The sequence below is a fragment of the Salvelinus sp. IW2-2015 genome, linkage group LG4q.1:29 (genome assembly GCF_002910315.2).
Source record: "Salvelinus sp. IW2-2015 linkage group LG4q.1:29, ASM291031v2, whole genome shotgun sequence".
Classification (NCBI taxonomy): domain Eukaryota; kingdom Metazoa; phylum Chordata; class Actinopteri; order Salmoniformes; family Salmonidae; genus Salvelinus; species Salvelinus sp. IW2-2015.
Window position 1 is genome coordinate 42,395,913 of NC_036842.1, and position 16,140 is coordinate 42,412,052.

Here is a 16,140-nt window from a genome sequence, read left to right on the forward strand (position 1 = left end):
TTCCTCCAGACGTGACTCTTGGCATTCAGGCCAAAGAGTTCAATCTTGGTTTCATCAGACCAGAGCATGTTGTMTATCATGGTCTGAGAGTCCTTTCGGTGACTTTTGGCAAACTCCAAGCGGCCTGTCATGTGCCTTTTACTAAGGAGTGGCTTCTGTCTGGCCACTCTACCATAAGGGTCTGATTTGGCGGATTGCTGCAGAGATGGTTGTCCCATCACCTCCCTGTCCAAGGCCCTTCTCCCCCGATTGCTCAGTTTGGCCAGGCAGCCATTTCTAGAAAAAGTATTGGTGGTTCCAAACATCTTCCATCTTAGAATGATGGAGGCCACTGTGTTCTTGGGGACCTTCAATGCTGCAGACATGTTTTTGGTACCCTTCCCCCAGATCTGTGCCTCGACACAATCCTGTCTCTGAGCTCTGTGAACAATTCCTTCGACTTCATGGCTTGGTTTTTGCTRTGACATTTACACTCGACTGTGGGACCTTATATAAACAGGTGTGTGCCTTTCCAAATCAAGTTTATTTTAAATAGCCCTTCGTACATCAGCTAATATCTCGAAGTGCTGTACAGAAACCCAGCCTAAAACCCCAAACAGCAAGCAATGCAGGTGTAGAAGCACGGTGGCTAGGAAAAACTCCCTAGAAAGGCCAAAACCTAGGAAGAAACCTAGAGAGGAACCAGGCTATGAGGGGTGGCCAGTCCTCTTCTGGCTGTGCCGGGTGGAGATTATAACAGAACATGGCCAAGATGTTCAAAATGTTCATAAATGACAAGCATGGTCAAATAATAAATCAGGAATAAATGTCAGTTGGCTTTTCATAGCCGATCATTAAGAGTTGAAAACAGCAGGTCTGGGACAGATAGCTCGTCTGGTGGACAGGTCAGGGTTCCATAACCGCAGGCAGAACAGTTGAAACTGGAACAGCAGCAAGGCCAGGTGGACTGGGGACAGCAAGGAGTCATCATGCCCGGTAGTCCTGACGCATGGTCCTAGGGCTCAAGTCCTCCGAGAGAGAGAGAGAAAGAAAGAGAGAAGGAGAGAATTAGAGAGAGCATACTTAAATTCACACAGGACACTGGATAAGACAGGAGAAGTACTCCAGATATAACCAACTGACCCTAGCCCCCCGACACATAAATCATGTCCAATCAATGTAATTTACCACAGGTGGACTCCAATCAAGTTGTAGAAACATCTCATGGTTGATCAATGGAAACAGGATGAACCTGAGCTCAATTTCGAGTCTCATAGCAAAGGGTCTGAATACTTATGTAAATCAGGTATTTCTGTTCTTAATTTTAATAAATTGTAAACATTTCCAATAACCTGTTTTCGCCTTGTCATGGGTTATTGTGTGTAGGTTGATGCGGATTTTAAAAAATGTAATACATTTTAGAATAAGGCTGTAACGTAACAAAATGTGGAAAAAGTCAAGGGATCTAAAGACTTTCGAATGCACTGTATTTCAACACAGGACAGTTACTTCAAGCCAAAAACCCTGGTTGCCTGGATCTTCCAGCAAGACAATCACTCCAAGGCCACATCAAAATCCACATTTTGCAATGGTCATCTCATTCTCCAGACTTGAATCCCAGTCCATAAGCACAGACAAAGGATATCAAGGATCTGGGAAATGTATGGCGGAATGGTCTAAGATCATGTGTTTTCCAATCTCATAAAATATTTTTGATAAAGGCTCAACGTTGTTATTCTTGCGAAGTTATGTATTAAGACAGAGGTGCCAATAATTCTTTGACAATCTCTTTATTTAAGCAATTGTATTAGTATAAAAATTATTATTTCCAAATGTTTTGGCGCATACAGTGTAGCTCAGTATTTGTTTTAGTCTTTTTTTGCTAATCTTTATCAAGGGTGCCAATCATTTTTGACCTTACTCTATGTGTGGGAAACCCTGCCTAGGGGAACGGAAACCTGTGCACTTAATTTCTGCTGAACTTATTCCAAAAGTGTCTGGCATATACAGTGTCTTCAGAAAGTATTCACGCCCCTTGACTTTTCCCACATTTTGTTGTTACAGCCTTTTAAATGAATTAAATGTAAAAAAAAAATTGTCACTGGCCTTCACATTACCCCATAATGTCGAAGTGGGATTATGTTTTTTGAAATATTTACAAATTAATAAAAAATGAAAAGTTGAAACGTCTTGAGTCAATAAGTTTTCAACACCTTTGTTATGGCAAGCCTAAATAAATTCAGGAGCAAACATTTGCTTAACAATTCACATAATAAGTTGCATGGAATCACTTTGTGTGCAATAATAGTGTTTAACATTTTTGAATTAATACCTAATCTCTGTACATCACACATTTAATTATCTCTAAGGTCACTCGGTCGAGCAGTGAATTTCAAACACTGATTCAACCACAAAGACCAGGGAGGTTTTCCAATGCCTCACAAAGAAGAGCACTTATTGGTAGATGGATACAGAAAGAAGTTGAATATCCCTTTGGGCATGGTGAAGTTATTTATTACACATTGATGGTGTATCAATACACCCAGTCACTACAAACTCAGTTGCCAGAGAGGTAGGAAACCGCTCAGGGATTTCACCATAAGGCCAATGGTGACTTTAAAACAGGTTGAGTTAATGACTGTGATAGGATAAACTGATGGATCAACAACATTGTAGTTACTCCACAATACTAATCAAATTGATAGAGTTAAAAGAAGGCCTGTACAGAATAAAACATATTCCAAAACATGCATCCTGTTTGCAACAACTTACTAAAGTAATACTGCAAAAAATGTGGCAAAGCAATTCACTTTATGTCCTAAATACAACGTGTTATGTTTGGGGCAAATCCAATACAACATTACTGAGTACCACTCTCCATATTTTCAAGCATGGTGGTGGCTGCATCATGTTATGGGTATGCTTGTCATTATGAAGGTCTGGGAATGGAGCTAATCACAGGCAAAATCCTAGAAGAAAACCTAGTTGTCTGCTTTCCATCAGACACTGCGATACGAATTCCCCTTTCAGCAGGACAATAACCAAAAAATGCAAGGCCAAATCTATCGAGTTGCTTACCAAGAAGACCGTGAATGTTCCTGAATGGCCAAGTTAAAGTTTTGATTTAAAAAATGAAAATGGTTGTTTAGCAATGATCACCAACAAATTTGACAGAGCTTGAATAATTTTTAAAAAGAATATTGGGAAAATGTTGCTCAATCCAGGTGTGTAAAGCTTTTAGAGACTTACCCAGAAAGACTCACAGCTGTAATGACAATTAAATCCATTTTAATCCCACGTTGTAACACAACGTAATGTTGAAAAAGTCAAGGCATGACATGACATGTATGACATTCCAAATGGTACCCTATTACCAACATGGTGCTCTACTTTTGACCAGAGCCCTATGGTTATATTGCTGTGTGGTATAACTCAACGTGCAGGCCAGTACAGTAGAGCATTTTCCTATTGATCAGTGTCAGGAGTGGATGGGTCTGTGTACTCACGCTACACTAAGACTACACTGCACTCCTGTTTCAGACAGAACGAAAGATCCAGTGCCTTCCACTTATATTGGCACCCTTGGTAAATATGAGCAAAATGGGCTATAAAATAAATGTATTTGCTGTTTATCCTCTTGGTCTTTCATTCAAAAATATTCACAAAAAATCTCATCTTTAATTTAAGTAAAATAATTGGAAAAAATAAATGTGAAATAAATTCAATAAATATTTTTCTCCCAAACATGTGTGCCACAATTATTGGCATCCCTAGAAATTCTAATGAGTAAAATCTAACTGAAGTATATTCCCATTCATATTTTACATTTTTTAAGTTCACCTGAGTGTTTAGGAATAGTTAAGTGGTAAGCCATGACTTCCTGTTTCACTGGGGTATAAATTTGAGGTGACATACAGGCCAAGTTCCCATGGTCAACCATCACTATGGGAGAGACCTGAGAATACAGTAATGATGTGCGACAAAAGGTTGTTGAGCTGCGCAAATCAGGAAATGGCTATGAGAAAATAGCTCAACGGTTGAAAGTCCCTATTTTCACTATCAGAACAATAATTAAGACGTTTAAAGCAACTGGTGATAACAATCGGCCTGGAAGAGGACGTGTGTCTATATTGACCCCACGCACAGTGAGGAGGATCGTTCGAGTGGTCAAAACATCTCCAAGGATCACAGCTGGAGAATTGCAGACGTTAGTTGGGTCTTGGGGTCAGAAAGTGTCCAAAACTACGATCAGACGCCACCTACGTAACCACAAGTTGTTTGGGAGGGTTGCCATAAAAAAGCCTTTGCTGTCATCAAACAACAAACTCAAGCCTACAGTTTGCCGAACGTTACTGGAACTTTCAATAGGACCGGGTTCTATGGTCAGATGAGACCAAAATGTAGCTTTTTGGAAACAAACACCAGAGGTGGGTTTGGCGTAGACAGAAAGATAGCCATGCAGAAAAGTACCTCATCCCCACTGTGAAGTATGGTCGTGGATCTTTGATATTGTGAGCCTGTTTTTCTTCCAAAGGTCCTGGACAACTTGTTAGGATACAGTTGAAGTCGGAAGTTTACATACACTTAGGTTAGAGTCATTAAAACTTGTTTTTCAACAACTCCACAAATTTCTTGTTAACGAACTATAGTTTTGGCAAGTCGGTTAGGACATCTACTTTGTGCATGACACAAGTCTTTTTTCCAACAATTGTTTACAGGCAGATTATTTCACTTATAATTCACTATATCACAATTCCAGTGGGTCAGACGTTTACATACACTAAGTTGACTGTGCTTTTAACAGCTTTAAACAACAGAAAATTCCAGAAAATTATGTCATGGCTTTAGAAGCTTCTGATGGGTTAATTGACATCATTTGAGTCAATTGGAGGTGTACCTTTGGATGTATTTCAAAGCCTACCTTCAAACTCAGTGCCTTTTTGCTTGACATCATAGGAAAATCTAAAGAAATCAGCCAAGACCTCATAAAAAAAGATGTAGACCTCCACAAGTCTGCAGCAAAGGACCTTGTGAAGATGCTGGAGGAAATGGGTGCAGAAGTATCTATATCCACAGTAAAACAAGTCCTATATCGACATAACCTGAAAGGCTGCTCAGCAAGGAAGAAGCCAATGCTCCAAAACCGCCATAAAAAAAGACAGTCTACGGTTTGCAACTGCACATGGGGACAAAGATCATACTTTTTGGAGAAATGTCCTCTGGTCTGATGAAACAAAAATAGAACTGTGTGCCATAATGACCATCGTTATGTTTGGAGGAAAAAGGGGAGGCTTGCAAGCCGAAGAACACCATCCCAACCGTGAAGCACGGGGCTGGCAGCTGTTGGGGTGCTTTGCTGCAGGAGGGACTGGTGTACTTCACAAAATAGATGGCATCATGAGGCAGGAAATTATGTGGATATATTGAAGCAACATCTCAAGACATCAGTCAGGAAGTTAAAGCTTGATCGCAAATGGGTCTTCCAAATGAACAATGACCCCAAGCATACTTCCAAAGTTGTGGCAAAATGGCCTAAGGACAACAAAGTCAATGTATTGGAGTGGCCATCACAAAGCCCTGACCTCAATCCTATAGAAGATTTGTTGGCAGAACTGAAAAAGCGTGTGCAAGCAAGGAGGCCTACAAACCTGACTCAGTTACACCAGCTCTGTCAGGAGGAATGGGCCAAAATTCTCACATTGTGGGAAGCTTGTGGAAGGCTACCTGAAACTCTTGACCCAAGTTAAACAATTTAATGGCAATGCTACCAAATACTAATTGAATTTATGTAAACTTCTGACCCACTGGAAATGGGATGGAAAGAAATAAAAGCTGAAATAAATCATTCTCTGCTATTATTCTGACATTTCACATTCTTAAAATAAAGTGGTGATCCTAACTGACCTAAGACGGGGAATTTTTACTAGGATTAAATGTCAGGAATTGTGAAAAACTGAGTTTAAATGTATTTGGCTAAGGGGTATGTAAACTTCCGACTTCAACTTTACATAGTATCATGAACTCTATCAAGTACCAGCAGATATTATGTATTTTTTCTTTCAATTATTTTACTTGAATTAAAAGTTAGATTTTTGTACAAATTGAGATTTTTTTTACAGCTTGTTTTGCTAATTTTTACCAAGGTTGCCAATATTAGTGGGCACTGTATCATGGCTGTACTCTGTTCAGGTCAGACACTGAAGAAATGTGTGTGTTATTTAAATGTAATCTATGAATGGGATAGACCAGAGTGTTATGAGGCTGTTTATAGGTGAGCTCACAAGAAGAGGAGTGTGTCTATCATTGACTCTCTCATCTGTCCATCTCTCCCTCCTTCAGTCTGAGTCCAGGATGTTCAATAACGGTCTGGAGGACTGCTCCTCCCCCACAGAGAAGCTGGCCCGGAAGGAGTCTCTCAAGGTAACTCATCACACCCTGACCGGGAAGGGGTCGCAGAGAGGGGATATCTTGCAGGAAAAATATTGCTGGGCATTTAAGATGGTTGGGGGAAAATATTTAGATTTGCATATATTTAGATCAGCGTTTCCCAATTGGTTCCTCTGGGACCCATTAGGTCAGCACATTTTGGTTGCAGCCATGCATCAACGCACCTGATTCAACTAATGAGAGCTGTGTGATTAGTTGAATAAGCCTAGTTTGTACAGGGCTGGAATGTGAATGTGCTGTCCTAAGTGTCCACAAGGAATGGATTGGAAGACATGCATCTGCCTAACATACAACTACTAATGAAAAGGAATCGAGGTTGCGTCAAGACAAGGTTTAGAAGCAAGAGCTCTGGTCCTTTGTGCAATTCACAGAATGGGATATCGTTCCCTTTTTCTTTTATCATTAGTTAACGTACACTGCTGCCCGAACTAGAGGCACATAACGAATACACGTCTGCCTGTGTGTATGTATGCCGTGTGTTTGACTGTACCTCCCCCTAGTGCGTATCTGACTACTTGTTTTGTCTTGTTCATTTGCAAGTCACAAAACAATGACTCATCCTAAAAGACTCCGTCTGTGTGTGCTGCAGGTCCAGAAGAAGAATTACAGACAGGAGAAGAAGCGGGCAGCCAAAGAACTGTCAAGCGCTCTGAAGGACCCCAGTGTTGTCATCACGGCTAACTGGCTAAAGGTAATTTGGGAATATCTCCTCACCCACTGTTGCTTTCCAGGGATGTTTTTTTCCTTATATTACCTCGACACATTAAAACGTGTCATACACGCTCATAATAGTATTGAGGCCTCCTCCACTCTCACTCCTGGTAGATCCGTGGTTCGCTAAAGAGCTGGACCAAGCTGTGGTGTGCCCTGAAGCCGGGGGTCCTGCTGATCTACAAGACCCCTAAATCGGACCACTGGGTGGGCACCCTCCTGCTCAACGCGTGCAAGCTGATTGAGAGGCCCTCCAAGAAGGACGGCTTCTGCTTCAAGCTCTACCACCCGTTGGACAAGTCCATCTGGGCTGTCAAGGTCAGACACGGAGCTCTCATCAATGACAGAGTTCACCGTTGCTCTATATCTGGATGACTTTGTTATTGTTATCAGCTTCATAATATTCCACATTTTCTTTTGTCTGTTAGTTTCCTGTCTCATGACATGAGTGTATGGAGAGGGCCTGGTTGGAAGTACATGATTTCTGCTTTTGTGTTTGTGTGCTTTGCTGTACTTTACAAACGGCTTGTGTAGCTTTTGTAATACCATATTCTGGCTTCAGAACGCTTGGCTTGTGTTGTCTCATCTTGTTCCAATTGTTGTATAATTATACTGAACAAAAATATGAAAGCAACATGCAACAATTTACAAGATACAGTTCATATAAGGAAATGTAAATAAATCTATTCATTAGGCCCTCATCTATGGATTTCACATGACTTGGCAGGGTTGCAGCCATGGGTGGGCCTGGGAGGGCACCCACTGGGTAGCCGGGTAAAGCCAGTCAGAATGAGTTTTTCCTTACAGAAGGGATTTATTGCAGACAGAAATACACCCTGCGCTGGCATGGTTACACCTGGTCTTAGGTTGTGAGGCCGATTGGACGTACTGCCAATTCTCTAAAAATGACGTTGGATGCAGCTTATGGTAGAGAAATGCACATAAAATACTCTGGCAACAGCTCTGGTGGACATTCCTGCAGTCCCTCAAAACTTGCACAATCCCTCAACTTGAGACATCAATGGCATTGGATTGTGTGACCAAACTGCACATTTTAGAGTGGCCATTTATTGTCCCCAGCACAAGGTACACATGTGTAATGATCATGCTGTTTAATTAGCTTCTTGCTATGCCACACCTGTCAGGTGGATGGATTATCTTGACAAAGGATAAAATGCTCACTAAAAGGGAGGTTAACACATTTGGGCACATCATTTTAAMAAGCTTTTTGTGCGAATGGAACATGTCTGGGATATTTTATTTCAGCTCATGAAATATGGTACCAGCACTTTACATATTGCGTTCATATTTTTGTTCACTGAACTTTATTCACAGCAGTATAAAGATTGTCCATATAGTGATACTATTAAGCATGAGGAAGTGTAATGTTAACCCCTCTGTCTTTGGTGTCCTCAGGGTCCTAAAGGGGAAAATGTTGGCTCCATCACCCAGCCTCTACCCAGCAACTACCTGATCTTCAGAGCTGCGTCAGAGTCTGACGGTGAGATTTTTTTTTGCCTGCTTGCGTGCTCGCTTTCACGCTATAATCAGAACACAACGACCCTAGTGGTATTAGAGCTGTGTGTCTGTCTGAGTGGCTGTACAATCGGTGTGTGCGTGCAAGCACCTGTTGGTGTCTGATGACCTTTGACCCTTGACCCCCCCTCTCTCCACCCAAGGTCGGTGTTGGATGGATGCTCTGGAGCTGGCTCTGAGCTGCTCCAGCCTCTACAAGCTGACAGCTAAAGCAGGGAGAGATGGAGACCTCAGCACCTCCTCGGAGTCCTCCCATATACTACAGCTACTGCAGTCGACTGCCCTCACTGATGCTGAGCTACTACAGTGAGTAGCACATACATACATACATACATACATACATACATACATACATACATACTACTACAGCTACTGCAGTCGACTGCCCTCACTGATGCTGAGCTACTACAGTAAGTAGCACATACATACATACATACATGCATGCATACATACATACATACATACATACATACATACATACATACTACTACAGTAAGTAGCACATACATACATACATACATACATACATACATACATACATACATTGTTGACATTTCTAAAGTTTGCATAGAAAATAAATGTGACAATTGCCTGTTAGGGTGCATGTCCATTTAACTATCTTGTCTATAAAAACACCTGGACGTAATGAAGTAACATAAACACAATTTTCTTTTAATGGCAAAAAAACTTGTGTTGAATAAAAATGCAATGTTTCCATTACCCATTTAGGCAAATTGCACATGAATACATTGGCGACAGCCTGTATTCCCTCCCACCTGTATGTTTCAATCAATCAATTTTATTTTATATAGCCCTTCGTACATCAGCTAATATCTCGAAGTGCTGTACAGACACCCAGCCTAAAACCCCAAACAGCTAGTAATGCAGGTGTAGAAGCACATGTCTCAGGTAGCCCGTGAAAGCCAGCATGGACAGAATGCAATAATTGACTTATATATTCGAATAGTTCTCATGTGCCAACGTATCGCCAAGTGCCATGATTTTACATTTTTTATTTAACCTTTATTTAACTAGGCAAGTCAGTTAAGAACAAATTCTTGTGGTGACGGGGATTAAAAATAAAATAAAAATATAGGACAAAACACACATCACGACAAGAGAGACCCCACAACACTACATAAAGAGAGACCCAAGATGACAACATAGCATAACTGCAACTCACGACAACACAGCATGTTAGCAATACAACATGACAACAACATGGTAGCAAGAAAACATGGTAGCAGCACAAAACATGGTACAAGCATTATTGGGCACAGACAACAGCACATCAATACATCACGCGAAGCAGCCACAACTGTCACCTGTAATAATTGGATGGAGAAACTTGCCAGCCAACCACAATAGCAAGGGGACGCAATACAGGCATTCTTGAAAGTCAGGACAATTTTTGTCCTGCAAAGAAAAAAAAATTCTAGTTGAACATGCTACAATTTAGAAGATTTTTACCAAGTTACAGTTCATGTAAGGAAATCAGTCAATTGAAATKATTTCATTAGACCCTAGTCTATGGATTTCACATGACCGCGTAAACAGATATGCATCTGTTCATCACAGATACTTAAAAAAAAAAGAAAGGTAGGGGTGAGGATCAGAAAACCAGTCAGTATCTGGTGTGACCACCATTTTGCCTCATGCAGCACGACACATCTCCTTCGCATAGAGTTGATCAAGCTGTTGGTTGTGGCCTGTGGAATGTTGTGACCATGCTCAATGGGTGACATGTCTGGTGACAATGCAGACCATGGAAGAACTGGGACATGTTCAGCTTCCAGGAGTTGTGTACAGATCCTTGTGACATGGAGCTGTGCGTTATCATGCTGAGACATGAGGTGATGGCGGAAGATGATTGGCACGACAATAGGTCTCAGGATCTCAGGATAAAATGCAATTATGTTCATTGTCCTTAGCTTATGCCTGCCCGTACCATAACTCCACCGCCATGGGGAACTTTGTTTACAATGTTGACATAAGCAAATCGCTCGCCCACACAAAGCCATACACACTGTCTGCCATCTGCCTGGTACAGTTGAAACCGGGATTGATCCATGATGAGCACACTGCCAGTCGCCATCGAAGTTGGTTTCGACTCCAACTGCAGTCAGACCCTGGTGAGGAGGACCAGCATGCAGATGAGCTTCCCTGAGARGATTTCTGACCGTTTGTGCAGAAATTCTTCAGTTGTGCAAACCCACAGTTTGATCAGCTGTCTGGGTGGCTGGTCTCAGGAGATCCCGTAGGTGAAGAAGCCGGATGTGGAGGTCCTGGGCTTGCGTGGTTATACGTGGTCTGCGGTTGTGAGGCTGGTTGGACGTACTGCCAAATTCTCTAGAACTATGTTTGAAGCGGCTTATGGTAGAGAAATTAACGTTCAATCCGCTGGCAACAGCTCGGGTGGACATTCCTGCAGTCAGAATGCCATTTGCACACTCCCTCAAAACTTGAGACATCTCTGGCATTGTGTTGTGTGACACAACTTCACAAGTGGCCTTTTATTTTCCCCAGCACAAGGTGCTCCTGTGTAATGATCATGCTGTTTGATTAACTTCTTGATATTATCTTGGCAAAGGAGAAATGCTCACTAACAGGGATGTAAACAAATTGATGCACAACATTTGAGAGAGAAGCTTTTTGTGTGTATGGAACATTCTTTGATCTTTTATTTCAGCTCATGAAACACGGGACCAACACTTTGCATGTTGCGTTTATATTTTTTGTTCAGTGTAATATGTTCTCCGAGCAGTTGCCATTTAAAATAGGTCCTGAATGGAACAGATTGTTTGTCATCTGTATCCCCATGAAATCAGCTAAAACAAACTCAATAACTTAATGCATGCCACACACTGCTATTGACTTCTATGCATTCACCTGTATTGTGAATGGACCTAGGCTACATCTTGATTTACAGTTTACCAATAGAGATGTACCATTCAAATAAATAATGACCATTGTTTTGTAGTTAGATTGGTAAAAAACAAAGTCAAATTGATTGTATAATTGATTCAWTACTGCATTATTGCTGTCTCTAAATTTTTTTTTACATACACGTGTTCAAATCTAATTATATTGAGCTCAAAAGATGCCCGACGATTGAACAGAGCGCTGAGAGCAGTAGCTGAGTTTCTGTCTGGATCAAGTGCCATTCTGTGACTTTGTCTAATACGCCTTTTTTTTGTGGTATAGTTTTGAGAGAGAACTAATTGTGACTGCAGGATCTGGTGCATGGTCCTTGCTCAATGACCAACGTTTCTGGGTTTGTCCTTTCCAGGAGTCCCCTCTGATCATTGGGTGATTATCAGTATAGTCTTCCCAGGTGTTGAAAGTCGGAATCATAAGGATGTTGAAAAATAACATCTCTGGGTTTCTGATCACCTTTCAGGAAATGAACTGCTGTTGATGCAATAGCATCGTAATGATTCTTAGTGCCCCCCCTGCTATCTTGGTAATTTATTTAGGATAATCACGATATGTGTAATAAATCACTGCTTATTTAATGAAAACCAAACCAAAATATATTTTGTATCATTTAATTCTATGAGCCTCTGTTTGCCCATTAAAATACTTAGTCTGATTGTGTGGACGTTACGAAACACATTTMAAGATATTTACATACACAGCCCTGATTGGCTGATAGGATGGTCTATAGTCCACCCCCTTACCCAGATGTACAGTCATTTGGTCTATTTTAATCAGGTCATGATGTGGGCCAAAGGTCCCATCCCAACTGAACAGGCTGAAATTCCAGGCATTTTTTTCAAACCGCTCTTACACAAAAATGGCATTATTGTTTTCACAATTTCAAATCAACATCAAATTTTATTTGTCACATGCGCCAAATACAACAGGTGTACACCTTACAGTGAAACGCTTACTTACAAGCCCTTAACCAACAATGTTTTAAGAAGTTAAGAAAAAAAGTGTTAAGTACAAAATAGAAAAATAAAAGTAACAAATAATTAAACAGCAGCAGTAAAATGGCAATAGTGAGGCAATATACAGGGGGTACCGGTACAGAGTCAATGTGCGGGGCACCGGTTAATTGAGGTAATATGTACATGAAGGTAGATTTAAAGTGACTATGCATAGAGAGTAGCAGCAGCGTAATAGAGGGGTCTGGGTAGCCCTTTGATTAGCTGTTCAGGAGTCTTATGGCTTGGGGGTAGAAGCTGTTAAGAAGCCTTTTGAACGTAGACTTGGTGCTCCGGTACCGCTTGCCGTGTGGTAGCAGAGAGAACACTCTATGACTAGAGTGGCTGGAGTCTTTGACAATTTTTAGGGCCTTCCTCTGACACCGCCTGGTATAGAGGACCTGGATGGCAGGAAGCTTGGCCCCAGTCATGTATTGGGCCGTTTTCACTACCATCTCTAGCACCTTGTGGTCGGAGGCTGAGCAGTTGCCATACCAGGCAGTGATGCAACCAGTCAGGATGCTCTCAATGGTGCAGCTGTAGAACATTTTGAGGATCTGAGGACCCATGCCAAATCTTTTCAGTCTCCTGATGGGAGAATAGGCTTTGTCGTGCCCTATTCACGACTGTCTTGGTGTGTTTGGACCATGATAGTTTGTTCGTGATGTGGACACCAAGGAACTTGAAGCTCTCAACCTGCTCCACTGCAGCCCTGTCAATGAGAAAGGGGGCGTGTTCGGTCCTCCTTTTCCTGTAGTCCACAGTCATCTCCTTTCTAGGCTGTCTCGTTGTTGGTGATCAGGCCTACCACTGTTGTGTCATCGGCAAACTTGATGATGGTGTTGAAGTCGTGCCTGGCCATGCAGTCATGAGTGAACAGGGAGTACAGGAGGGGACTMAGCACGCACCCCTGAGGGGCKCCCGTGTTGAGGATCAGCGTGGCGATGTGTTGTTGCCTACCCTTACCACCTGGGGGCGGTCTGTCAGGAAGTCCAGGATCCAGTTGCAGACGGAGGTGTTTAGTCCCAGGATCCTTAGCTTAGTGATGAGCTTTGAGGGGACTATGGTGTTGAAAACTGAGCTGTAGTCAATAAATAGCATTGTCAAATAGGTGTTCCTTTTGTCCAGGTGGGAAAGGACAGTGTTGTGTGCAGTAGAGATTGCATCATCTGTGGATCTGTTGGGGCGGTATGCAAATTGGACTTGGTCTAGGGTTTCTGGGATAATGGTGTTGATGTGAGCCATGACCAGCATTTGAAAGCACTTCATGGCTACAGACGTGAGTGCTACGGGTCGGTAGCCATTTAGGCAGGTTACCTTAGTGTTCTTTGGCACAGGGACCATGGTGGTCTGCTTGAAACAACATGTTGGTGTTACAGACTACGTCAGGGACAGGTTGAAAATGTCAGTGAAGACACTTGCCAGTTGGTCAGTGCATGCTCGGAGTACACGTCCTGGTAATCCGTCTGGCCCTGCGGCCTTGTGAATGTTGACCTGTTTAAAGGTCTTCCTCACATCGGCTGCTGAGAGTGTGATCACAGTCTACCGGAACAGCTGGTGCTCTCATGCATCTTTCAGTGTTACTTGCCTCGATGCGAGCATAGAGTAATTAAGCTCCTCTGGTAGGCTCATGTCACTGGGCAGCTCGCGGCTGTGCTTCCCTTTGTAGTCTGTAATAGTTTCGTCCGCCACATCGGACGAGCGTCAGAGCCGGTGTTGTAGGATTCAATCTTAGTCCTGTATTGACGCTTTCCCTGTTTGATGGTTCGTTGGAGGGAATAGCAGGATTTCTTGTAACCTTCCCGTGTTACAGTCCCACTCCCGCATTTTCAGATTTATTTTGACCTCCTAGTGTGGATTTTTTTAAATTTTAATTGCACTCCCCTTTAACATAATCTGACAGTTCATTATGATTCCCTTTGATTACATGCCAAAGTGTCTTTGAGCATTTCTTTAAAAAATAATTAGTTCCATTGCTGCTTAAATTATCATAAAACCATAGCTTTCGTGAACATAAAGATCTTTAGGTTAGTTTCAAGCTTCTGATAGTGGCACTGCATACTGTATATATTGTCAGGCAACAGCTCTAGAAGGAAATTGCCATCGAAATGAACTGGCTCTGTGCCCAAGCCTTTGCTTGGATCACTCCATCTCCTAATTAGACCTGAGATGGTCTTATCATAGTTTATTGCTTTTATAATTTGACCACTGTTTTTAAGTCTCTGCCGTTGTCTCCAGGAATTTTGACTATGTTCTCAGTTTTAACTGTAAAGTCATTATATGCCTAATAGATTTCTATGCTTAAATCTCTATTGTCGTGAATATTTTCAATGACTGTCTTGTCACATTTGCGTTCACAGTCAGTGACACCATCTTTGGGAACTGGCCGTCCACTTTCATCTAGTGCTTATTGTGAACTTCTTGTGTACATCTCCTTACATTTTCCTTTTGGCCTATATGGACAGGGTTAAATTCAAATGTTTCTTACAGAAGAAATATGAAAAGCATTAGCAATTGAAAGGCAACAGTTTGGAGATCACGGGGAAACGTATTAGACCATAGGTGAGGACACAAGTTGTCTAATTCAAACWTTACACCGTTGATTTTATGTGCATTTTACATTTACTCTATGTTTTGCTGCATTTGTTGATTACAAAATCTGAAAAWACATTCAGTAACGTGATAAGATTATTCTTGGGAAATGTGGCGCGACATAAGACAAACAAATTACAAGGGTGTGAGGTGTAACTGGTGTCTTCACGCTTTGGGGAGTTGTGTCGCCTCTTGAACAGTTGAACCTAAGTAATTTCAATGCACTTCTGTGATACAAAGAAGTCTTCAACTATAAGGTCCTTGTTTTGGAGCTCTCCTTGCTATGCCGTCGGGGAACTAGAGCAAGCACACTTGTAGTTGTTTTGTTTATAACAACCCTGTATCCCCGCCAATTTCTGTTTACGCAATCCAAAAACAGTCTATTATAAATCGCAATCTGAGTCAAGTGTGCATCATTTGAAAGCTTGTTCTATTGCCAACATGACTGGCTAATTAAAAAATATGAAATTAGTGTTAGGCTTTCACAATGCAATTTAGAGAAACAGTTCATAACATACACCATTTTTATGCTGTATTCATTTGAAATACAATTAAACTTCTGAAATGCCCAAAAATATTCATCATGGTATAAATAGGTCCAATGTATGACTCGTAAGATATTGCACAAGAGAGGAAAAGATGAAGTCAGGAATGCGTAGGTCGTGGGCGACCCTATGCCACCCCACGTCTTGTGTAGTAGTGTTTTAAATTTGAATGAAAACGAGGGCGTTGAGCTCTGAGCCAACTTGGGCTGGCATTCTGGGCTAGGTGCATCTTTGCGCTAAGCTGAGAGGAAGTGAAAGTCAGAAACAAAAACGGAGCAGACGAAGCCAACAAGCATAGTTCTATGTTCTTGGATCTGAATCAACCTGACCGCAAAAGAGAAAAAGAAGCAAGAAAGACTGCTCGTGACCAATCCAAAAACTGGATAAACATTGGAATGAAT

At 41.7% G+C, this 16,140-nt stretch overlaps 1 protein-coding gene across 5 annotated transcripts in view; it reads left to right on the forward strand.

The window, feature by feature from the left end:
• osbpl5 (oxysterol binding protein-like 5) overlaps positions 1–16,140 on the forward strand; it is a 103,954-nt gene that overhangs the window by 47,672 nt on the left and 40,142 nt on the right. For all 5 annotated transcript variants that reach the window (XM_023984715.2, XM_023984716.2, XM_023984717.2 and 2 more), the window contains 5 exons: positions 6,319–6,399; positions 7,016–7,117; positions 7,252–7,455; positions 8,554–8,638; positions 8,817–8,979. In XM_023984715.2, the coding sequence (XP_023840483.1) occupies positions 6,319–6,399; positions 7,016–7,117; positions 7,252–7,455; positions 8,554–8,638; positions 8,817–8,979 (635 nt within the window). The remainder of the gene's footprint in view (positions 1–6,318; positions 6,400–7,015; positions 7,118–7,251; positions 7,456–8,553; positions 8,639–8,816; positions 8,980–16,140) is intronic.